This window comes from Falco cherrug, chromosome 4, assembly GCF_023634085.1.
Source record: "Falco cherrug isolate bFalChe1 chromosome 4, bFalChe1.pri, whole genome shotgun sequence".
In the NCBI taxonomy this organism is placed as follows: Eukaryota; Metazoa; Chordata; class Aves; order Falconiformes; family Falconidae; genus Falco; species Falco cherrug.
This window is the reverse complement of record NC_073700.1, coordinates 96557407-96584282: the sequence shown is the minus strand read 5'-3', so window position 1 is coordinate 96584282 and position 26876 is coordinate 96557407. Positions and strand designations below refer to the sequence as shown.

At 38.9% G+C, this 26876-nt stretch overlaps 1 protein-coding gene across 23 annotated transcripts in view; it reads right to left on the bottom strand.

The window, feature by feature from the left end:
• The window catches only part of CLASP2 (cytoplasmic linker associated protein 2), a 146751-nt gene that overhangs the window by 114681 nt on the left and 5194 nt on the right, over positions 1-26876 (bottom strand). For 21 of the 23 annotated variants that reach the window (XM_055710468.1, XM_055710471.1, XM_055710469.1 and 18 more), the window contains exons 2-6: positions 20016-20094; positions 8248-8351; positions 4659-4750; positions 4251-4326; positions 2652-2749 (exon numbers count right to left, since the gene is read on the bottom strand). In XM_055710468.1, coding sequence (XP_055566443.1) covers positions 2652-2749; positions 4251-4326; positions 4659-4750; positions 8248-8351; positions 20016-20094 — 449 coding nt within the window. Of the gene's footprint in view, positions 1-2651; positions 2750-4250; positions 4327-4658; positions 4751-5165; positions 5205-5508; positions 5577-8247; positions 8352-20015; positions 20095-26876 lie in introns of those variants that run through there. The other 2 variants (XM_055710494.1, XM_055710488.1) reach the window with 2 other exon arrangements.

Genomic DNA, 26876 nt, shown 5'->3' with positions numbered 1-26876 from the left:
TGTATCATTGGCATATTTAAGGAAGTTGAACAATTTCTCAAAACAATGCTTAATTAACTTTCCTGCCTTCCTTTCAGCAGACATGAGCTCTTGTTTTCAGTGCTTTAGGACAGAGTGCATTCAAGCTGCAACACAGAGATCTCTAATGTGTAATTTGTTATGTAAACTAAACAAGCCTACATTCTATTAAATCACACACACACACACCAAATACTGAATAGGGTTTTCTGCTCATATTTATGTTTATACACTATTTTTAATGCCCTGTCATATAGTGAAGTAGTGGCAGTGCAGTTCTTTAAGGCTGAACTCAACAACTGAAAGCAGCAGTGTCTGAACTACAGATTATCTGTAATACCTAAAACCCTTAAAACCTACCCAGACACACAAATATGAACACAGATTCCCCTCAAAGCAATGATATGATACACTATATCAAAGGTTTTTTTCTCACAGATCATAGCTCCTGCGTAACTGTATGAAAATTTTAATGTATGTAAGCTAAGGGAAAAATGACCAGTATGGGGGAGAAATATCTTAAACTAGGTCTGCCTCTGAAGGAACAACGATCTGAGCTACCACAGAGCTAATCTGTCTTTCCTGAGCTTTGTTAACTACATTGTTACTTCTGTGAAAGATTAAGAAAAGACTACAGGAACTCCGCTTTCTCTTGGCGATTAATGGGTCTGAGACTAGCAGCCTTGCTCTCAACTCAAATCATAGCTGCCCGCTTCATCCACACCTGAAAATTGCTGCAGAAGACAAAGCACCGAGACTCAGCTCACGTAGTATTTTACACTAGCCTTGGCTGTCAGGTGCAAAACTGTTGAGATTCAGTGGCAACAACCCCTTTAACATGAACCAAGTACAGCCTTGCTTCTTTATGTAAATACAAATGATACAACTATGCTTGCTTTCAGATCAGAGGGAATTTTGAATTCAACTGATTCAGGCAGTTGAAAGGACAATTTGGCACCTACTGCAACTAAATTAGCAGCTGTTGATTGCTTTGAGAAGACAAAGTTCCTATGGTGTTTCATCCTATTTGGATCCCAAGATTTACTCAGTTTGTATCACATGGAAATGTGAACAGGATTAGTGTAGAACCTAAACTTACGGACAGACCCAGCATTCATAGTACAAACAAAGGCTGCTGTTTTCTGTATTTTTTTGCTCTTACTCTCTGTTCCAAAAGATGTCCAAGACTATCTTACTGCAAGAAGGACCTTCTCTGGTATGTTTCAGTTATCTGCTATGAAACCCAATTGTTGGAACTGTAGAATACGGCTTAAATTTCTTGGTAACCATATAATCTCTTATTAATCTACAACTATGACAGCCATAGAATAGAATAGAATGTGTACAATTTCCCATTCCCACAGGCAGGGTAAACTTTTATCCATACAGGCTGAACTCTGCCTGGAACGTGAAACAATAAATTCAGCACCATTATCCTATAGTATTTTGAACCCTACAAATAATCATTAAAAATTTGACTTAAGAGTTTTTTAGAAAGGTCTGATGAGGTATGGTATCCATTCTTACATTCTCTCCGAGACCATATATTAGATACATTCAGCTTCAGCAAAATCAAGCAGCAAGATGAAGACTCGAAGTGGTGCATTCATTGATAAAGGGTTAACACATTTTAAAAGGCGCAAAATGTTCTAATAAAGAATATTTTAAAGATTATATTGTATAAACAGTCTTCCCCGCTAAGTACAATTTTAAGCTCTGTCCAGCTGTCTTAAAGAAATCCTTATAAAGATAACAACAAAACAATGGCTACTTTTATTTCATATAAACTAATCTACACACAATACAGACAAGCCTTTAAATATTGGAATCACTTTTCAGAAAAAGAAAGGACCAAACTATGCATTTTCAAAAATTCCTTGCACTTTTGTGTCCTGCAATGGCATGTGTAACAGTTAAACCAATAAACACTCCTCCTGAATACTCCTTCCTCACTGAACTGCAGAAAGGCAACTTCAGAACTGGTGAGTAGTTATTTTGAAAAGCACCTCTCACCTCATTGTAGCCCATAAGCAGAACATAGGGTGGAAAGGATTGGTCTGATGCAATTAGCAAGAAGCAAGGGAGGACAATTTTTCCATTTTAAGTATCTTCAAGAAAGCAGCACCTTGTTGATTGGCCATACTTTCACTGCACACTCACACGTGTATGCACACACGTGTCCTCTCTCAAACATGCACAATACATCGAAAGTATTGATTTAAGCGCTTTGGTTGAGACTCTTCTACACTGAGGCAGAACAGCAACTCTAAAGGAACAAGATGTATGTATTCAAGTATTTTTCTAGTTATTTCTCCACTGCATTCAGTATATATTTGCTTAATTTTGAAACATTTTTCTACTTCTGTCCAACTCTCAGCTTCTCTTAAAGTCAGGGGATTTTAACTGGTGTATGTAATGCTGCTGTTCACCATACACCTGTATGCCTCTTCCAAGCAGAAAACCCAACAGCAAAAGAAAGTCAGGAATACTAGTAACATCATGACAGAAGCAAAACTAACTAGAAGATAAAATAAAGCTTGTAATAATTTTAAAACAAATGTTTTAGTGAGTTTAGAGTTCCAATAAAGAACACAGAACAGCTCAGGATTACGAAACTAAAACAGCTAACTCACCTTCCAGGAGGAATTCCTCTCTTCGTAAGATCTATTCGTACTTTTTCTCCCACATGTCTATAAACTTCTACAATGGCTAGTATGGCAGCATCTCTCACCTGTGAAAGTCATTTGAATTGTTAATTTCAGGGCTACAGGAATGAAAACAACATTTGCTGACAACCCACCAATAGTCCAGTTTCTATCAACCTGCATGCCAACTCATTTTACAAAACAGTTGAAACAGTGAGGATAGAAGGGAAAGTAAATACAACTGTTATTTCAAGATGGTATTTGTTCCAAGTTAGAGCATCTCCAGATGGTAAATTAAAAAATCCTAGAAATAACAGCTCTAGAGGGAGTTTCTGGGACTGACACAAGAATAATACCTGTGGAAAAAATGGACTTTTTTTAGGACTGTCACAGTGGGCAACACTTCCAGAAAAGTAAGTCCTTGCTCTCGGTCTTGACACTTGATCTTGTTTTCATCTGTTCATACACACTGCGAGGCCCTACTGGAAAACTAAGGACCTCACTGCCCCCAACAGCAGGCCAAAGCGATCGGCACATTCTTTACTTCCTTCAACAGGAATTAAGTGGCATCACATAAGCACAAGAAATGGAGTAAGACAAGACAGGAAACGGGGAATGAACAGTTGAAGCAAGGAGATGGAGTGCCTCTTGAAAAATTTCAAACCATAGTCATCAGAATAAAAACTGCCAAAAATGCATGTTAGTAAATGCCATTATTCTCTATAAAGAATTACTGGAATGACTTCAGTATTGTTCTTTGTAACAGTTCGAACTATACTCACAATTGCTTGATCAAGATATGAACTACATCTTTACTAATGATCAACAAACAAGACAAATTCTTAACATATTTTCTCTAGACTACAACAGGATTACTATGCTATACAGAGGAGACAAGGACTTTGCTGCTCCCTGAAAATAAGCAAAGACCTATCCTGTTTATTTGCCAATCTCCTACCAGTGCTACCCTTCTTCCTTACTTTTTTCCTAGCCTCTTATCTCAGACACAACTTCAGATCAAACAGAAATGGCTAAGATCTCTTGATTTAAGGTTCTCTGAAGTTCAGATGTCACCATCAGGAACTACATCTTGATTTTTCAATGCAGAGGTTTTTGCTTAATTAACTGATTTTAACTACAGTTCTTGCATGTGTTCAAATCCCATTTGGATTCCATTTAGGAAATTATTACACATGATAATGTTAGTTAGCTTCAGCAAATTTGTCAGACTAGTACAGGTCTCATGCAGGGGGCCCCTTCTGGAGGCATTTCTTGTCAATAAGAATTTTTTTCCTTTCTTTCAACAAGCTCTGTAAGAAACAACTATTTTCAGTAATGACTAGTTTCAGCCTCTGAAGACAAAACCAAAGGGGCCAGTATATCACCACACGGCTGGCTTTGCAACTCCCATCTTCTAATGGAGGGACCAATTCAGAAGAAAATGGGTTTATTGTTTCTCATGGCAGAAAATAATGATCTTTTGTATACTAACAAGCCCATCGACTTTTCTTAAATGTCTACATTTATTTTGCTTTCATTCCTCTGTCAAAGTATAGTTGAAGTACTAGCAAGTAATGAAAGCCTTACCTGACTATTTGAGTCACCGAACACTGTACACAGATGCGGTACCAACTTGCTGAGGATTAACGGCTGTGCACCATAACTAAAAGAAAAAAAAGTTAAATGTTTATTTATTTTTTTTTTTACAGAAAAACAGAAAATGCTTTATGCAGAAGTGAACTTCTAGCTTAGCATAGATAAAATACAAACTGACATCAATCAAGCTCCCTCTCTCTCTTACTAGTCCTTTGTCTACTTTTAAATAAGACAAAAATACTGTACCCTTTAGGTTTTCTTTCAGAAAGCTCACAAATTGCTTGATTTTCCCCCATTTATTAATTTAATTGAATCAGACTTCCTAAAGTATTAATTTCAGAGAAAAATTGCACTCAGAAGGATAGAACCTTTATGTCTCCATAGAAACAAAAAGCTTACATGTTTAAGGTAGCAATAAGACACAAACACACTCCTTCTCGGGATCGGTAATTCTTGTGTTTAAAACCAATGACAAGGCGTTCCCAAATGTACTATGAAAACAGAAATAATTGTCTTTGATTAGCAGCAGCACAACACAATGTAATTCTACTCATACTTCATAATTACATTCATAACAGTTGAAAAATAAAAAAAAAAACCAACAAACACAAACCAGGAAACAGGTCCACTGGAAAAGTAAAAGCACTTTTCAGATGAAATTAACTACTGAAAAGCACAGTATGGAACAAAACACAGATTATTCTTACACAAAAAAATTTCTAAAAAACATCCATCAGAAATCTAGTTGAGTATTTTTATTGTTTGAAAAACATCTCTTAAACACATGCAGAATTCTTAGAGTTAACACACATAAAACAAACATTAACATTACAAACTACTGACTCAAACTGAAGTTGCTATATTCTTTATCCTTCATGTTGTTTCCCAGAGAAAATTTCCTCTCACCCATTTTAGCTCATCCTTATCCATACTCCTGTTGCCCGCTTCTCCCCTACTTTTGCTTTAAATTAATTTCTTCATTTTTTAGTTATTTCTTGCCCATTCATTTTAAATCCTTTGCTTCCATTTTTGTTCTGTTTTCGTTTCTCCTTTTGTGCGGGTGCCACTTCCTGTACTACAACACTCTGGGCTCGCTAAACACTAAACCCTCATTTACCTTCTTGCGCACTCGTTTTTCATTGCCTGCCTTCAGGCTTTCCCTCCTCCGTTTATTTTTTTTACCTTTCCATCTCCTTCCTGTTCTCTAGCTGTACCTTAAGAGTGCAAGAAGCGTAAACACGAAGCTTACGAGAGCAGGGATTCTCAGTGGTGTTTCAGAGCAGATGCACAGACTCAAACTGCAACTCGCCCAGCTGCAGCGCTGCCATTACAGCCGCAGCCCGCCAGCATCCAGCATCCGCGGGGAGCGTTGCCTAGCGATGGCTGCACACTGGCAACAGCACATTTTGCAGCCCAGACACCACCCTCATGCCTACCCCCGACTGCTGCAATTGCAACCTATCATGATTCCGTACAAATCTCCTAAAATCAGGATTGCAAAAATGTGCATATAATATTTGGCTTTCAAAAAAAGAAAAATCAACAAACCCACAACACACCACCTCACAGTTATTGATCAACAAAACCAGACAGTGTAAGAGCTGGAATACTGCATCCTCTGTATTAATGCGATAGCACACTTGATAACAGGCACAACATTTTCCAGTTAGAGACCTGCTTGATCATGATCACCCATCTGTGGTTACTTGTTTGGTTGGTTTATACCTCATCACATTTATAGAAAGCAAACCTTAGACAAGCAGGATATTGCTTGCCCAAACTGCACAGCTTAACACCAAAACCCAGGATTTTACAGAAGAAAACATCCTTCCAATTAACCTACTATTCCAGACAAATACAGGAAAAGGAAAATCTCACTGTGAAGTATACAAAAATACAGATAGAGAGGGAACTCTCAAGCACTGAAACAAAGTAGACAGAAAAGAAAATTTAGTCTTTCACTAAATTAACCCTACTCTAAAGAATTGAATTCTTCTAAACAAAGAAATTCAAATGGCTGCTTAGAAATTTCAACTCTCATGACTTGCTAGCAACAGTTGGTGTCAACCTCCTTATGTCCCATTCATGCATTTATACCACCTATATTCTTATTTTTAAGCTTTCCAACCCATAACCACCTACATCTAATCCTTTACAAAAAAAAAAAACAAAACCACACCAACCAAACAAAAAGCCAAACACGGCTGAAAAAAGAAAAGGGACCTGGCAACAAGACAAACTATTATTCAACAACATACTAGAACAGACAAGATGAACTGATTGGAAAGGAACTTACAGGAGTTATCCCAGAAAAATTATTCCACCCAACTCTTCATGTTTCTCTGCAGCAAAGGGAGCCTAAACCTCTGTATTTCAGTGTTGGAGGCACAGGAAAGACTTCTCTGTTTTGGTCCCTGTTGTGAGGATGATTGATGCTTTTCATCCAAATTTTTAGTGACACATAAGCGATCCTGAGAGCAGACAACTGAAGCCAGGTTTCTCCTGCCCTAGGGGAGTTACCAGAAAAGCCATACCTTCTCTTACTTAAAGACACGATTCCTTGAACCCCATGGACCTTGTATTCTTTCTGACACCGAGTAAGCTTCAAATGGGATGGAAGCTTCTTTCCATCACCTCAGTGTACAGCTCCTCAGAAACTGAAAGATGGACCAGTAATCTACAACTCTTTCATGATGAGCATCTAGCACGAAGCAACAGTCGCCATATTCTTTATCAGCAATTGTTGAAATCAAAGTGTCTCCAAGATGCTTTGCTGCACATTCATCCAAATGTTACCATAAAGGCAGGTGTACCATGAGGTCAGCATGCCAGGCACTTGGGAGCATCCTGGGCACAGGAACAAGTCACTCACTAACTACTTGCACTTAGGCATGAAAAAAAGCTGCAAAGCCTCTTTATCAATGCACACAATCAAAACTTAATGTCGCGAAAAGGTAAAGGCACACCTTTGTGAACGACACTACTAGATTTAGATGCCTAAATCCCAGTCAGATCTGTGACCAAATAATGTGACAGAATGCCTCATGTCGGAAAGGAGATTAGTGTGTTTCTGTAGTGGCCTAACATGCTACCTGCTTTCCCTCTCAGGCATACAAAGCAACACAAAACAATTTTCTCACTGCAGATCGAGTCTGCAAAATCTTATTCCCTGCATACAAACATTCAAACCCGTATCTATGAATAAAGAAAGCCAGGAATTAGCATGCAAAAGAACCTCTTTTTTGTTCACAAAAAATAGGACGTTCACTATTAACTTCTGCACTTAATACCCTGAAACAGATTTTCTTCAGAAACTCAAATAATAAGTTCATACTGACAACCAGGTTCCTTTGAGTTTCAAATAACATCATTGATCAAACAATATAATCCTGTTAAACAATCCTACATTTTTCAGACTCACAGAGCAGAGATTTAAGATTTAGCACTTGGAAGCCACATAACAGAACTCTAAAAAGATTTGCTTAACTTAAACTTCAACCTAAGACAAGTCAGAGGGCAACTTGTCCCCACCTAAGTTTGTCCAAGGTTCACACAGCATGTTTGTCATACATCTAGAAAGTCAGATTTAAGTTAGAAAGTACCATCTCAACTGCAGGACTACTCCTACATGTTGAAGTACAAAGCTAGTTTTAAAATAAATTCAGAGTTAAATAAATTTAGTTATTCTCATTATGCAAACTCAAGCCCAGGAGGATGCTTCTAACATGATTTAATTAACAAAGTCCTGCCACATGACATGAAAACATCTACTCAGAATTTACCTATGATATGCAAAAACTGCAGATTGTACTGTGCCAGATTTTTATCTCTAGCTGAACAATGCATGAGCATCAATCCATTAAGAATATCCTTAACATTTACACCATTAACAGTCACCATTACTTTGTAACATATTCAAAGTCAAGATTGTACATAAGTCACAAGCTCACTGGAGGCCTCCATCTATATCTATATTAAGTAATCATACCATGGGCGGTGCTGCTTCATCCATCAATTTCAATATAAGATTCTGTGCTTGCTCTCGAACTTGGTCTTTGGCATCTCCCATACGATCTATCAAAGGCAGGAGAACTACAAGAGAGGGGAAGAAGAAAAAGAAAAAAGATTAAACACCCAATGAAGTTTTTCTAATACTTAAGGATATTTCCTGAAACAGATTTAAGATACATTTCTGAGTACGTTATGAGACTAACAACAAATGCACTGGATTGAAATTGAAGAAAATAGTACCTTCCAACAGGCTAAAAAGAAAGCAAGCTTCTTGCCTTAAAAACTGTATGAATTACTTCAATTTTATCTTCAAAAAGTACTCTAGTAGCTTCTGAATGTCTGTGTTTTCTGTAAAATAACACTAGGCCTGGTGAGTTTAAACATCAGCGGGATTTTGCTGTTTAATTACAAATATTTTTTTAAAGTCCTCCTAGTCACACAGTGTATTTTCTATAAACTTGGCCTTACTTCAGTAAGTACTGATACTGCAGTATCATAACAGTTACTATTGCATGATATCTGATGATTTCACATACTAAAAATCAGAACCCACTCAAAATGAAGGGACTTGCTAATTCTTCTCACTTACCCAGAGAGAAGTTTATAACTACATCAGATACACAAATTAATGTTATGCTATTTAGGAAAATTATCTGAATGAATGCCTAGATCAGCATTATGCAAGGCACCTTGCCATACTGGTTCCCAGTCCTCCATCTGGGCCTACACATGTGCTCGGTGAGGTTCTTCCCCCCCAGAGCTTTTGGTACAAGCCCTTCAAAATGAGGGGTGATGCACACCAAGTGTGCCGCCTTCTTTCAGGAAGTACAACTGACACGGGATCCGCACAGATGTCATCTCGCATGGGTCAGTGCTTTTAAAGTTACTGTAAGCACATGAAACACCAGCTAGAAAAAGCAGTCTCACATGCTACCAGTAACATATACCCGCCAACAGCTCAACCGTCTGCGTTTGCTTTTGTTTCTGATCTGATCCATGGTTTTCTAACAGCTGCAAGTATCAGTCAGGTAACCTAGGTGGAACTTACTCAACACAGTCCACCACACCCACCCAGCCCACCCTTCTGTTCCTGCACTTCAGTTAAGCTGGGGCTAAGCCTGCAATTGCCATACCACTTATTCCAAACATCTAAAGCTGACATAGTATTTACCTTGAGTCTCTTTGAGACTTGCTCATATTCCAACAACAACAAAAAAGATACAGTAACAGCTAAAATCACATTTGTCTGCACTTGGTGTTACATGTCAGAACACCTGAGAGTATTTTCCACTTGCTGCCTGACCTCTCTCAGCTGCTGGCTGCTATAAAATTAATTTTCCTATTCTAACAGAACAAGTAACTGTATCACCTGTTTTTTGAAAGGGAGATCTGAAAGAATTTTAACAGTACTTAATCATTTTACAGCAATAACTAAACAATTGAGCTGCCAGCAGAAGTAAGGGAACAGAACCAGTAACTCAGGAGATCTCCTCAGTCCTCTGTTCCTACATTAAATCCAGCAGCCATTTCTGTACCATCATTATTGCTGGACAAATACACAGCTGAAGTTTCAACCTCCCCTCCTGCTGCATCTGAACACTTTCTAATTGTTCTAATTATACATTTAGTTCTACCAGCTCTGGATATGCCACTGGCATCTTTAGCTATCAAATTTTTGCATTTTTCATCCATCTTCTTTTCCCATTCCCTGCTGAATAAATTATTACAGCTACTTTCATTTTACGGTTTCAAGAGAAGGATTTGTGTTTTTTTGTTTTGGGTTGGGGTTTTTGTTGTTGCTTTGGTGTGGGTGTTAGTTTTTTTGTTTTCATTTGGTTTTTTGAGGGATGTTTTTGTTTGGTTTGGCTTTCCTTCCATTTTATGAACGCAGAGGAAACATCCAGAATTCAAGAAGTGATTTTTGGGAGTACACAGCTGACCTCTCGTAAACATCCCATCACTCATACACTCACTGATTACGTTTTTCTTGCCAACAGTACTTTTCATTACTGTTTTCAGCACTTCTAAACTGACCTTTTACCCATACCGTATGTTACGGGTGAGGTCTGCTACATTAACCTGACTGTTGGGCAGCTGAAGGCAACTCCGGCTTTGCAGAGAGGGAAACAACACAGCCACTGAGAAGCTGGTTCCAGTGGAGGGAAACACAGCGAGTGCCAGTCCTGCAGGAACACGGCTCCTTTGTGACTAATTAGCACACTGAGTCAGTTGACAGAGCTGCAGATAACAGGGCTCGACTCATATCACCAAGGCAAGCACAGAGAACAGCTACTAGAGGCTGCTGAACAAAGATGAGGTCACCGAGTTTATGCTATGACGCAACCTGCAGACTTCAGCACACACAACTACTGAACACGCCGCCAGCCTTTGTCACTTGTGGAGCTCTGACAGAGAGAGAACCTGCTGTGGGAGCTGTTAAAGGACCCAGATGTCTGCAGCCTTGACTTGTTTTTCCCCTAAATCTCAAGTTTCTTTAAGACCCCATAAGGTGGCATGACACATTTTGTTTGCATAAGGCAAATGAAATTAGGCTGTTGAATGCTGGCAGCCACCAGCTGGTTTTCAGTTTGGTAGGTCAACTTTTCTGACAAAATAAGGTCCAACAAGAAATTATTTGAAGTTGGTTGCCTGTTGATGAAGTTTCAGAATGCCCAACCAGAGGGGATCTTCACCAAACATATTTAAATCTGAATACCTAATGCCTTTGTCACTTTTCCCCCAAATATTAAAGATACATCTAGGGAGAGCTATAGTGAAAAACAGTTTAACTGCATTAGCTGTCCTTTATATGAATGAGTGGGAAACATCCTTCCAGATAACAATTCTGACATTTGGGACACTCAGGGCCATCCCAGCATCCTGTTTTGCTGATCAACCTTCTCCAAGCCTCCTGGCGTCTCCTTACTCCTCTCTAGTCTTCCCCACCAACATCAGAGCACAAAAAACTTGGAGTTATCATAAGAAACCTCATCTAAGCTCAAAGCAAGCAATTACAACTTAGCATCAAAAATGACAGTACAATACAGGCTTTCTGCATCAAGATAAGCTAGTGCTGCCACTAGAAAGCAGCAGCTTTGCCTGCTCACTACACCACATCCTGGTTCCCCCTCACAGCCCATACCACCCCTTGTATCAATATTTGTCTGTGTACAAAGTGAACTCAGGACAGAATTCAGGCATCCGAGATGATACACACGTCAATCAAAAGCATGAGCGAAGAGGTATGTTGGAACTGAGCCAACAGGAACTGCCTGTGCAGGTTTTTGCACCTTAGGAATCGTCTACTGGGTGTTTGCGCACTAAGATTCTACAAAAAATTTTTACCTTGGCCAGCTTTAGGAAGGTTTCTATCCCTACCAGGAACAGCAGAAGTCATACTTGCAATACAAAGGCACCCTTTACCAAAATCAGGTTTATGCTTTAGAAGATTACAGCACTAATATATCCCAAAGAATGGATGACCAGAAAATACATCACTAAGGACAATGCTTTTTTATTTCTCCAACTTCATTCCAAATACAACCGAACAATCATTCTGGCTGATACTTTTCCTTTGAAGTTTTATATGCTTTCTCATCAGCATTATCAAATTAGCAACCTTTTTTATGCTGCAGTGCAAATATATGCTTTTGGTTGTTTCTGGCATCAGTCTGCAAACTAGATCTCAAATGGATGTTGGAGGTAAAAGAAAGGTGAGTAAGGAGAAGTAGGACCATGCACAAAGTCAGTATTCACTGGTAGCCTCCTAACAACCTAACCAGTGAAGTATATAATTTGTCACATTCTGTACAGATTCATACATTCCTACTGTTTTATATTAACCTTATCCATCTTACATCTTCTATCGCCTAGTTCCTTTAATTATTTCTATGGGATTCTGGAAAACCTAATAACCTATGACAGATTACTTCCTTTTATTTAGTTCTGCTGATATGCAGAGAAACATTGCACTAAATTTAGGAGACACTGATTCCCTTTGCAGTTCCTAGGTATTCTTTGCAGAGCCAAGTTGCACTATACGCCGTTCAGTTTGCCTTTATGCCAATTTTAGGATATTGTCAGTTTCCTTTCACTATTAGCCAATCCTAAGTTTTTCCTGCTAAGTTTTCTACATTGTTATGCCATAATTTTACAGGTTTTGATTACTAAAGAAAACTCAGAAATGTTAGTAAAAATATTCTATAGCACACATTAGTTCTACCAGATTTACCTCAAACTGGCTGGCTGTTTACATCTGAGCTATTAAATCCCTAACAGAGTTTATTATCCCATCAGTTTCTTTTCCATTCTTTACCTTCCTTCTCTTGGCTCAATAAACCTAAATAAATTTTCATTTACACAAATTCACATGATGATTTTATCACCACTAGCTGAACAGCAGATGTAAGAGTTAAGGCCCAAGAGTACGGCCCTGAAGGAGTAAACATTTATTTCCTCTACCAGGACAGATGATAAACAAGCAAATCACAGAAGTCAGCGCCTCGAATAGCACCCAATGTATTTTTAAAAATCCTGAGCAGCTTAACTGCACGACGCCCCGCAGCAAAGAATGCCACAGGTAGCACGAACAATTTCTTTTTGTTAAACTTTAACAAGAGTTCCTTCTCTTACAACACAAGTATGGAGCTTTCCAGTTTGTATTATCACACACAGCTCCCTCTCTATTCTTTCTCTCTTGACCACTTACACTTTCTTTTTTCTAAGTGCCTATGTTATGTACACCTTCTCACACCTACCCATTTCTCAAAACCAACTTCAGATAGTCCATGTCTGCTCTACTGCAAAGTCTACTGCAAAATACTGAAAAAGCATTAAGCAAATAAGAACCTTTACCACGGAAACAACATCAGTGTTGGCAAAAATTTTATTACTGAAGAACTCAACTTCTTAAGACATTAAAAGAAAAGGCTTTGAGGATGGAAACAGATTAAACCTAGGCAGCGATATCTTCCTGGTTTTCTCAGAAACCTTGCCAGCTCAGGCAGCAGCATTAAACAGCTGCCATTAGAAAGCAGGGTGGGAAACAGCTGCCTCTGCAATTAGGGCAGTCTCTGCTCTTCTGGATAAAATGCACAGGAGAGCAAGGAACCCCACAGAGGCTCCTACGGGGCCAGCAATAGGGCTGGTCTGACAGACCCACATGGCCAAGGACTACTTCTAAGCAAAGAATCATTAGCAGGGTCTCAGAGAAGGCCTCACTGCTCCCCTCCTCGATATAAAGCCCACTCCACAATAAGTTTCATCAAAAGCCAATTCAGACATTAATGTGCTTATTTGGGTCTCTCGAGGAGCCAACTAAGAAAAGCTCTGACAGGATTAGTGAGATCTGCTCTTCATCACTAGTAGTGGAAGGGAAAACACAAACACTTTACGATACGTTCCTGAGACCCTGACAGATTCATGGATTTAAGAGAACCTTCAAGTTCTAAGAGGTGTATTAGATCAGCAAGAAAACTAGCAAGGTAGAGAATAAATGTTCGTGTCATCATCTGATTTTTTTTTAGCTCTGGCTAGGTTTTTACACAACTAGTATGAATTAGACCCAAACAGAAACCAAGGAAGGCTAGGATTTCTCTACTTTTATTTAATGGCACTGCATTTCTACGTGTCATACAGTGAAGTGCCCACAGACAGCACACAGATGGTATTCTAAATCACAGCCTATCACTCAGGCACGGATCACTCCAGATAAAATTCATTCCCACTACTAATAAGTTCCAGCACTAGCCAACCAGGACATAAAAAGCTTTAAAAGGCTGCACAAACGTGGTTTGTTTGGTTTTTTTACATGAAAGCTTTAAAGAACCTGTCACCAAGATAAAAAAAAGTCATAGCTTAAATCAGCTATGATCATAAACTACACAGGGAACCAAAGAAAGTTTAAGGATGCTCTGAGATGTGGGAAGTTAATCTTTTTGTTAAATTTGAAAACATAAAAGCTGTTAAAAACTTCTAGAGAAAAAAAATACAAATAATGGAGTGTCCTCTAAAAGCCCTTTTTAGAAAGTCTTAAATAGCCAGAATTTTACTGTTTAAGAAAATCCTACAACAGATATCCAACACAACTTTTCATGAGGTCAATAAACAATAAAAGGAAAAAGACAGTATCAGACAAAACACAACCTGCGTTTAGATACAACGAAGTATCTTTGAGACAAGACTCTCTCCCATAACGTAAAGCAAGCTTTTCTATTTTTCTGAGCAATTCAATTTCTTCAATTATTTAATTTCAAAGTTTTATCTAGCATTTGAGATTGGCCGTACTTTAAGCAAACACATGGGCCAGATGATCTTGAAGGTTCCTTCAACCTAAATTATTCCAGGTTTTACATTTCTGTGTTCTGCAAGCATTTGTCATCTGCAGATGCCACAGCCTATCATGCCATTAGTCTCAAGGTTTAGATGAAATTAGTAAAAATGAAAAATAAGAATAAAAATCAGTCAGCTCCTAAAACCTGAAAATGCAGTATTTTTCTACATGCCATATACCCACGGTAGCTCATTCTGAAAGAGTTCTTGGTTTTCATGGGGTTGAGGAAAGCATGTCTTCATACATCATTAAAGCCACTTACTAAAGAGTCACATCTTGATTAAACTGCATGTTTAAACCTTTTCCATCCAAATATTTTAATCATTAAGCAGGAAAAAAAGCAAAAATTAAGAATTTGGGTGTCACCTACCTAAATGCAGTCTTACTCAAGTATTTCCAAATTTTTGTACCATATGTTTTTAATGCAAATTCACTCAAAAAATGAACGCACACACCAAGTCCTTACAAATGATGTAAAATACATCAGGCAACATACTTGCATGCTTAATTATAACAATAAATTTGAAAAAGCATTTAAATTATTCTGAAGAATCTAATTTAAAGGTTCTTCTACCACTTCTAGAAGCCACCTGGGAAAGAATTTAAACACTTCAAATTGTTTTCGCATCTTCGTACATAGCACTACAACTATCTTCCAAAATTATTTTTGCCTACTAGTTTCTTTTTACAGTAGGAAGAATTTGAAACTGCTATTATACATACACCCACACACTTACATATGGAAGGTTGCGTGTAAAATGTGAATCTATATTCAGACTTACACATATATGTACATATCTGAATTTAACATGTGGATCTGTTTGGTCTTTTTAAAGTGACCAGTATCTTTCCTTTAATTTGCAGATAACTAAAATGTATTTTGCAACATTTTGTGAGGTTGTATGTGAAAGTGGACGACAATACGATTATACCCTACACTAATGGGCAGTTCAATATATGCAGAAAAAGTGTCATGATATAACGCCACATTAAAACTAAAACAGATTCCATATACCTTCAGTATACTTTTTGTTTTCCCACTCCTTTGAAAATAACAAGAGGACAAAGTAACATTCACTCCTCTTGGAAAACAAAATTCAAAGTACGAGTAGATACTTTTCCCAGAAACTATCATGGGCAGTCACATCTGCCCATAATTCTGATATTCTGTTTTATTCCTGATATATAGTATTTTAATAATTAATAACATCACCTGGGAAAAGATTCTGACAGGGTAATTATGTACCTCTTATGTAATCTCTTTTAATCACAGAACAAGCAATAGTTTTAAATACTGAAATATGTAACACTCAAGCACTCCATCTGCTTTATTTTTTCTAGAATATAGCTACATAGTCTTACGAACTAACACATACCCAGATATTTATTGCTTGCAAAGTGTTTTCAAGCATCTTCACTGGAAGTACTAAAAAAAAATCCCAAATTTGTGAGTCCAAGTGCCCAGAACACTGATGCCAGCTGCAGAGAGCGTGTAATGTGGTTAATCATAAAAGGATAACACCTTGGAAGAAAGTCACTGCAACATTAGATTGTTGCCTAGGGAACTGAATTACGTCTCTTATCAGGCATTATACTTCTATATAAAGATCACTAACACGCTCTTCGGAATATTGAAAAGCATCTGTCCTACAACTATAGTATTGATTTTGCCCAAATCTAATTTATGGCATATACCTAGGCTGTAAAGATGGAAATAATAATGGTTTTTAGTTCTTAACAAAAAGCCTGTAATGCTTTTGGGGGTGAATATTCAGTCACATTATTTTTTGCTGTACTTAAAGAAGTCTATCCCCATCATAACTGAAAAGGAAATTTAAGGGGAGGGGGTGTATGGAATGTTTTGCCATGTTATACTTGGGTAATATGTTATTATACTTCCATCATTTATTGAGTTCTGAATCATGAATAAAAACATCTCAGGGTCACAAAAATATAATATTCTTTATTTAGGCAAAAATACATTCAAGGTTCAAGGTATTTTTTGACAAAGTAGAGCTGTAAGAGTGAAACTTCACCTAGAAAATACGATTCCTTTTATTTTAAAAAAGGCAGAAACCAGATTAGATATTTCATATATACATCTTCCTTCACTGTACTCATGATGGAATCCTGATCTCCAGTGAGAATGGAAGTGCCTACAATAACTTACTCCAATAAATGAGAAGTTAACTGCATTTTCATAGAGTCATAGAATTGTTTAGCTTGGAAAAGACTTTCAAGATCGTTAACCCAGCACTGCCAAACCCACCGCTAAACCGCATCCCTAAACACCACATCTACATGTATTTCAAATACCTCCAGGCATGGTGATTCCACCACCTCCCTGGGCAGCCTGCTCCAATGCTTGACAGCCCTTCTGGTGCACTAATGTTTCCTAATATCCAATCTACACCTCCCCAGCGCAACCTGAGGCCATTTCCTCTTGTCCCATTGCTTGTTATCTGGGAGAAGAGACTGACCCTTCTCTGCCTACAGGCTCCTTCCAGGTAGTTGTAAAGAGCAACAAGGTCCCCCCTGAGCCTTCATTTCTCCAGGCTAAACAACCCCAGCTCCCTCAGCTGCTCCTCAACAAGACTTGCACTCCAGACCCTTCACCAGCTTCATTGCCCATCTCTGGACACGCTCCAGCACCTCAACGTCCCTCTTGTAGTGACGGGCACAAAACTGAATGCAGGATTCCAGGTGTGGCCTCACCAGTGCTGAGTACAGAGGGACAATCACTGCCCTCATCCTGCTGGCCACACTATTTCAGGCACAAGCCAGGATGCTGTTGGCCTTCTTGGCCACCTGGGCACACTGCTGGCTCATGTTCAGCTGGCCATCAACCAGCACCCCTAGATCCTTTCCCACCAGGCAGCTTCCCAACCGCTCTGCCCCCAGCCTGTAGCGCTGCCTGAGGCTGGTGTGACCCAAGTGCAGGACCCAGCACTGAGCCTTGCTGAACCTCGTACAACTGGCCTGGGCCTACCTGTCTGGCCTGTCCAGATCCCTCTGCACAGCCTCCTGCCCTCTGGCAGATCAACAGTCCCCTGCAACTCAATGTTACATGCAAACTTCCTGAGGGTGCACTTGATGCCCTCACCCGCATCATCGACAGAGACATTAAACAGAACTGGCTCCAATACTAAGCCCTGGGGAACACAGAAGAGGTCTGTAAAATGAAGAATCGCAGTCAAGAAGATAAGAAATTATGGCTCTCCTCTCTGACAGAAGACCTAGCAAGCATCGAGTCATCTGGCAGCCAGTCCAAAACAAAAGCTTTGCATAATTAAGCATTACTACAGAACACTGTAGAAACAAACCAAAGGTCTATGCGAGTTCAAAAACTAACCAGGTAAAGCTGTAGGAAAACAAGGTGATGGGGTAGACACTGAAGATAACCATCTTCCTTAGCTGGCCCTAAACTGCAAGACTGCTGACAACTAGGGAGTCATGCTGAAGGAGTTACCACTGCACAGATCACTGTCAGACAGCCTTTGGTCTGACTTACTGGAGTCATTCTCAGATTACATTAGAAGCCAAATCTGTGGAGTTAAACATAATTTGGGAAATTGCTGGTTCTTTACATTTTGTTGAGGGAAGCAGTTTTCTTGCTCACCAGTGTCCTTTTAATTACACTCATAAAACCTGGACTGTCCACACTCCCAGACATTTACAATGAAGTTTTTGTATTGCTTCACTGACAGAACTGAAAATTATCCATGTCTTGTTATGAGACTTGAAGGGACAGTTACCAACTGAAGAGAATGCATACTATAAATCACTCTTCTGAAAAGTCATCTAAAATAAAGATTGTTTTCTGCCTTCACTGAGACTAACATTTCAGTGTCTGTTAATCATATAAAAAAAGCTGATCACACACAACAGTGACTTGCATATTCAGCATAATGTACTCCACAGGTCTTGATTCTGCAGATGCTCAGAGGACCAACTTCACCTGAAAGCACTACTACTCAGCTTTTCTAAAACGTACTTCTGGAATACAGAGCTTCAGACATCCATTGACGTTCCACAGGTTTGATGGCCATCCAATGCCAGTCCTCATTCTTTTCTTCCTTTTTTTTTTTTTTTTAAGATATAAATGCTACGGAGTCCTGGAATTTAAATCTTTAATTTGCTCTTAATCTCAAACTTCTCAACTACTGGGACCAGGAAAAGGAAGTGTTTTCAAACTATTCTCAAACAGTTCACACTTTAAAGAAAAAAGGACAGAAGAAATGAAAAAAGCTTTCTGACCTTCAATAAAGTTGCTGTGATTTTAAGTTCTACACACCACTAAAATATACATCAAAACAGAATAAAACTCTGAAGTCTAGCACTGTTTGTAGCTACAAATGGAGACTCTTCAGAATTCAGTATTCTGCATAACACAACATGCCTCCGGTTTCCTTACACTGTTCCAACACAAAACTAACCAGCCAAAAAACCCCCTTTGCAACAGATTTTAAGTTCTGTAGCGCTCTATTGCAGTAGTTCTACAGCATCCTGAAATATACTTCTAACAAATTTAGTTTGTAATGTCTCAAACTGTACCTCGTATTCCTAATCTTTCAAATTCTGATTTCTTAACTCTAAGAAGTAGATGCACAAAGACAAGGAAGCTTAACATTTTGACAATGTGAAATAGCTGTGGATGGGGGAACAGCATATAAGTTATTTCACATAAATTTTGGAAAACAACATTAAGCTAGAAACTTCTGTTAAAAATGACCAGTGATGTAACCCAATCAATGTTAATGCCCTAGTATTACTATCCTTTCAAGGGCAGCAGCAAAGTGAGTCATAGTTTGCTCATACCACCCAGAACAACTGCTTGATACCCACATGTGTAGATCCCATTAATCTTAACTCCACTCAAAGAAACATTTCACACAAGATAGTTATTTTTTCATCCCATAAAAAGCTCAGGATACTAAAAGCCACAGTCCAGTTATCTAACCGGAGGTAGACCACATAGGTCTCTGAGACCACAGGCTTCAGCAGACATAAGGCTCTAAAGTTATCTGCAAATAAAACCTTCAATCTTTAACACAAGTTAAAGATAACACTTATGGTCCAATGTTGGTCCAATGTAATTTTTAGACAACTGTTGTGGGGAGTGGTAAGCAAGTACATAATACAGGAGTGGTAAGAAACTACACAGCATACAACTAATTGCTGAAAAGATATTTCTGGAACCTTTATAAAATCCCAACCACCACCTAAAAATCAGTGGTTGCATTAAAAACATTAATATTTACAAGTTAGTATAAAATTATTTGAATTTTAACACCAGCAGTAAAACACCTACCAATACCTTATTATTAGCTCAGAAAACTGGTTCCACTTCAGCTGGTGGGGTGTTGAAGTGTTTTTTATTTTTTGGTCTTAAGAAAAAGTTACATTTCACTTACCAGTTCCTATATAGGATTTAAAGCGTCCTGATAGTCTGTTGACAAAGGCACCTAAAACATCTAGTCCCAGTAATGCTACCTGTTGAAACAAAAAGATGAGACATACAAAACAGATTACTAAAGAATTCTTTAGAACATATTTTAAAGAAATCAGACATATAAATGCAAGCATACTGGAAGACTGTATCTTAACATAAACATAAATTAAAGTTCCAATTAGAAAGCTGGTAATTCCTTGAAAGCTTTCATTAAGACCAAGTTATCAGAATGTGTTTGGAATGGATCAAGTATATTAACATATACCAGAACAACCTGGATGTTTCAGTACTTGTCCTAAAACAGAAAGAAAATATTAGAAAGCCATTGTTTTAGTATTATCAACTACAAAATTACCAAAATTAAAATTAATAATGATGAGGACTAAGGAGTTGGAAGATGCTCTACCCCACCCCGCCCCTCCTGGATCATATATTAGGACTGCAGCTAGCTCTGTCCCTCATGTTCTTTAAAAGATTACTCCAGAGGTCTAACTCAGTACTAACTGAAAATCAAAATTCCTTTTGAACAGGTACCAGTAAAGCTTTAGGCCTTTCCTCCTATCATGTTACTAAGCTGTTGAAAGAAACAGAATAGAATGCCTTAACAACAACAATAAAAAAAAGTGGGGGAGCATTACCAGATTCAGAAGAAGTAAACAACTTAAAATGCAAAACTAACTCAGCTCCAAATATAAACAGGAATACAGACTGGGGAAAAAAAAACAAATGTGGTTTGAGGGGGGTGAGGTGGTTTTTGTTTTTGAAGTCTCACCTTGGTAAAAATAGTAGCTATATGGAATATTTAAACCTCCATACATCTAAGGGTCAGGCGCTTTAACTACAACAAAAATGGCTATTCATTCTACCATTACTGTTATTGCCAACAAAGAATCTGATCACTTGTGTTTCATAGAATCATAGAATTGTTTAGGTTGGAAAATACCTTTGAGATCACAGAGTCCAACGCAGCTGTGCCAAGCCCACCACTAAGCCACCTCCCGAACCCCGCATCTACATGTATTTCAAATGCCTCCAAGGTATGGTGACTCAACCACCTCCCTGGGCAGCCTGTTCCAACAGTCAACAACCCTTTCAGGGAAGAAATTTTTCCTAATATCCAGTCTAAACCTCCCCTGGCGCAACCTGAGGGTGTTTCCTCTTGTCCTATCACTTGTTACTTCTGAGAGACATGGACGCCCACCTTGCTACAGCCTCCTTTCAGGTAGCTGTAGAGAGCTATCAGGTCTCTCCTGAGCCTCCTTTTTTCCACGCTAAAGAACTGCAGTTCTCTCAGCCACTCAATTGTGTAAGAGTATTTTATTTGAATCGAGAGCACCTGCTGCAATAATGCCTGCATATTCCATATTTTTGTATCCCTCCCTGTGAATGGGTAAAGTTTAATCATCTCGTGATGCAAGTCACGTTTATCTTTATCAGCCATTCAAGCAGTTGTCAATGTGGTGATGGCTCTTCTTAACTGTCTACCAAAGATTTGCTTAACGAATGCAGTAGGGGTTCTACTTCACTAATTAATGTACAAAAGCCACTTCAATAAATACTATAAATTTAAATATCCTGACAAGTAGTTTTGTCTTGTGATGTATGAAAACACATAGTTCAGATCACACAGGGTGAAATAAAGCTTTTAAAAGTTACCTTTCTAAGTCAGAGTAAGGCATGAGGCTAACCCCGGCTTTAAGAAACACAGAAGTAACAAACACTACTATGAGATTCTCATCTCTTTAACAGCTACTAACCAAGGACCTTTACAGATAAGAGGTAAGGGAACAGGTTACTATGGTCTTAAAGGAGCAATCCTCTACCCACAATGTGACAGTCACTCTTTAGCTCATATAAAGTCCTCCATGGTCTCCAACTTTGGAAAGGTAACAGTGTGAAATGTCGCAACATCTGCAGAGTGGGAAAGTATGATGTGAGCTCAGGCTGGAAGTAATGGGAAATCGGTCTAGCTAAAAATTTGCTTTCATTCCACATTTAAAAATTCTTAAGCGTACCCCTACAGAGTATGCCAGATAAACTACCCCTTACTGGTTCTGCAAATCAGTCTTAACATCTCACTGTTTTGATACACAGTGTTCTGAGTTTCAGCATGCCCCAGCAGGTATCATCCATGCAGTATTCAAGCAGCCCTTTGGAAGGAGACCTTAGCAACCGATAAACTGATATGAGGTTACATGAGCATAAAAGAAAAAAAGAAAACCACAAGTTGAGGCAGAACTGACATGCAAGAAAAAGGCTCCAAGCTCTCAGACACTGTGCAGGACCATGTACCCACACAGGCTCTCCCCTATCAACAGAAAAATCTCTCACCAGCATCATGGCTCTTTCCCCATCAGCTTCAATGAGGGATGTATTTCTTCTGGGATTAAAATCATTGGATCTGTTTCTTACTCTGCATCAAGTCATTTGCCTGCTGCCTAGAAAGAGCCTTTGTATGCTGGGATTGATTCATCAGCTCACTATTGTTTGATGCATTTAAACACTGCTTTTGAGGTTCACAGTAGAAAAGAAATTTTAGCTTATTTGAACTGGAGATGGTTAATTGTTGAGATACTCTTCAACAAGCCAATGTTCAGGACTGCCCTTGACTTCTCAGATCACAACAAAACTGCCAACCCAAATGAGAAATATTTCATCTGTTCTGGAAAGGACGAGACTCTTAAGTGAAATCAAGATGTTCCAACCAAAACACAATTTTGAATTGAGCCAGTGATTAGTAATTGAGGCTATTCCTTGCTCTGCAGCTTGTTCCTTTTCCAGCTCTCCTTCTACATACTCCTTTCAGTGCTGCCACTGCTTTTCTGTCGGCAACTTTCAGGCATTCAAGCCTTTGCTAAGAAAAAAAACAAACACTGTTCTTCAAACCATACCTGGTTAACCACGCATGCTTACTATTACTCTCACTTGATTCTGTAATTTCCCATCCGTGGGGGGAACATGTAGGGGCAGGACACTGTCAGGAAACCACCTCTAGTTACACAAGTTCCCAAATGACCTTAATACAAACAGCCCTGGATTTGGCCACAGGGTCTCTGAACTGTATATGGAAAAACAGATTTTGTAGATCACAATCTGTGAACTAGTCGTAAGAATCTAATGCGGGGAATTATGGAGGTCACTATCTGAAACTCCAAAAGAATGAAGTTAAAGGCACTGGACTTCCTGTCACCATGGGACAGCTGTGGTATCACTAACAATCAACTGACAAACACGAAACAGCATGCCAAAACTACACCCTGCAAGAATAAGCATTGTTCCAGCACTGCAATGCTGGAACAAGACATAAGAAAAAAATCCTGTTATGTTCTTCCCTAAGTACTGTCACAGCCAAGGCCAAAGGTGTACTTTCTCAGTTCTCAAATAAGCTCAAGCACCTTGCAAGTAGCTAAACATGAAACAAAACCATGTACATATGTGCAGTCTCTTCTGCTTCACTTCAAGTTTCTTATTCCTACTTCTCTTTACTCATCTCCCTGAATACACTTCTCTCCTGTTTCACAGGATGCTCAATCACTTTTTTCCTGTTTTTAGTGCTTCCCGTTCTAATTCTTTCCATATTGCTAACTTTGCTGATATCTACCCATACTCCATTCCCTCCCTTGACCCAAAAGCTTGCACAGATACCGAAAACTGTCCCTGGGATCCACAGGCAGAAGGAAGCTTCCAATTTCCTGGGCTGTTTCTTCAACCTGGGTGGTTCTTCAGTCCCAGCCAGGCCATCTTCAGACTCCTCCCTTGTACAAGAAAACGCATCGCTGCAATCCTTCCACTCAGCATCAGTTGGGCAGCTGCCCCTGCTGACAGCAGCCAAAAGTACAGCCCCAGCTGCTGAAGCCACAACACATCATCTACACTTGAGACGTTTTAGCTCACAAGAAAGCATTATTTCCATTGTCTTGCTTCTTTCATCTTCAAGGTTACAAATGACACACTTCCAAAGATGTGTAGAAGTGTTTTGTTTAGGTTTTTTAGCGTATAACATACCACTTCACATTGCAAGGAGGGAGAGAGGGGTGCGGGCAATCTAACTTAGAAGTCTTCAAACCCAGCAATTTGAGTTGCAAGTTGTTTAGCAAATGCAGAGCCTCCTCTATCTAAAAATGCAAGTTCAGTGACTCCAAAGGAATGTTTTGCCACTATAATTTGGACTACAAGCTAAGATTCTCCTGAGAGTATCAAATCTTTCATATTATTAAAACGCCACATCAGCTGCAACCCTCAACTGTCCCAAAAGGGGTATAGACTACCAAACTTCTTACGATAATCTTCCTGTCATAATCCTTTTGGATAGCCAACTACAAATCATTTCAGCATCACAGTGCAAGTAACCACACTATCAGAAGATTACTGGATGACTCACCCATACTTATCCAGAGACTGATGAATGCAATTCAGCACTGAAAAGGCCTGGTTTCTTCAGAGGTCCTTCTCAACAGGCATGTCTGGGAGGTCCTTGTTACTTTGACCTCTCTTGTCTAGCAGCCAAAACAAGCTAATATGATGCCATCATAAAAATTTTAAAGCTTATTAAAAAAAATATATTTTACTGGCTTTTCCTTGAGTTGGGAAGTGTAACATTAGATACACACACCCCCCTTAACTAAGAAACATTTACCCAATTTTGAACACCACATAGTCTAACACTCAAAATGGTTATCAGGAAATGTTTACAAGCTTTTGTTATTTCAAAATCTCTCATGATCTTCAAACCAATTTGAGTTCAGACTGAAAGCGCAATCTCCAAATTGTTCTGTGTTCTGTGGACAATAGCGACCAGTGTTCTAAAACGTGTCAGGTATTACCTCCAGCTTGATATGTTACAACAATACCTACAGTTTGCTTCATACATACATTAAACACGCCTCCCTTGACTACTGTCATAAATTTTTCATAGACATGTTCCAAGGATAGTAAGCGTAAAACAGGAGCATATGACACAGAGGCACCTGACATTTTAAGCCATTTTCTTTTTGGGATTGCATGGCTTAAAATTGATGTGCTGCAGTGGAAAAAGTTTGAAGACGGAGACTCTTTAAAAGCACGGCTCAATGTAAAGACAATTAGATGCATGATAGTTCTCTTCAGAATAGTTTCTTTTAAAAAGGCTTTTTTTCCCCTAAAGAAAATTGCACTTTAAAGTCTTTCTAAGCTTGCTAATGGTGCAAAACAAAGAAACACTTCATTTCAGGACCTAGTTCATTCAAAAGAGTATCATACCTTTTGTGCCCAAGTCTCTTACCTCCTTTCCCACTTTCTCTTATTTAAATTGTATTAAATGTCGAGTATTTCCCATTCTCTGCTACTTACTCCTACCTCTGCACCAGCTCCTATACTATGAGGAGACAAGTACTCATGCAGCTGCATAGTAACCCGCTTTAGGCAACCAGACCAACAATTGAACAAGAGAAAGCATCTTCTCAGCCACATCTCGTCCCCAAGCCTGTTCACTGGGCAGCCTCACAAGCACTCGCATCAGTGCAATGAAGGCACAACACACCATACAACTCAGCAGCCAGGGAAAGAAACTGCTTAAATCAGCAATGTCAATAAAAATGCAGGTATGGCTCACAAATACGTAAATTCTACTCTGAAGGATGCACCTCTCCTCTTGCACGCTGCACAGAGCCTGGAAAGGTTCTCTGTTCACACCCTAATCAATCAAATCGCAGGCTAAAAGGATAGCCCTGTTCTCCCTCTTGACTTGCAGGCATGTTTGACCCGATGCACTTCAACCTCCTATTGCATCAGTCAAATCAACTTGTTGAAACACTGCAAGATGCATTCAATATCAACAAAAGTTAACTGCTTCAAGAACAACAGTGAGAATGCCTGGCCACAGAAGCAGCTGAGCTGAAGCTCCTTCAACAGGGACTAACTACAGTTAGGCTGGATTACACAAACTGAAGCTGCAGAACAACTGAGAACTATCAATTCCACCTCTGAAGGAGATGCCTGAGACTTTGTGACTGTATATTCCACGTACCTAATTAAAAGCTGGATAAATCTGCATTCAATTAAACTGAAAATTTGTTACAAGCATCCCTTGCCTTCTGGAGATCTGCTTGATTAGTTGGCCGACATTCAATTAATACATGAAAAAATAGTAATTATCACTCAAAGAAGAATCAAATCCTTGAGCTTGAAAACTAAAACTGGATTCATACATGGACAGGTTAAAACACATTCTCATTACATAGAAATAAGGGAAGTAGCTCCCACATAGCAGAGATTAAACAAACAATTGAAGAATAATGAAATTCACTCACAATCGAACGTTCTTCCTCCAAACACACACATTTAAATTACCACTATTTCCTAACAAAGACTAAGGAAATAACAGGATCTGTACCGTAACTGAAAAATTAATGTTGAGGTGGGTCCTCTTCTATTCCATTTTTCTGTCCTGCAAGTCAGTTCTACAACTCACTAGAGCATTTGCCTTGTGTATCATATGTTGGCCTGTGTTCAACTTCAGACCCAAAATAACCCACACATTTTCTTCCTAAAGACTGCTACTTTATCACATGCCCCACATCCTGCACTTGCGCATGCAATTATTCTTACTGAAATGTCGGCCTTCCCATTTCCAGCCCTGACCATTCTGTGATCGTACGGTATTTTTATTCCTGAACTTGCCTTCCCCCCACCCAATGTCAATGTCTTCATCTTGTTTAAATAACTTTTAATTCTAGCTTCCACCTCACACACTTACATGTAGTCAACGTTATAAATGCTATCTCTTTGCAAAGGACTCAGACAAAACTACTAACCATTTGTCTTAACTGTTTGCAAATACTTTTAT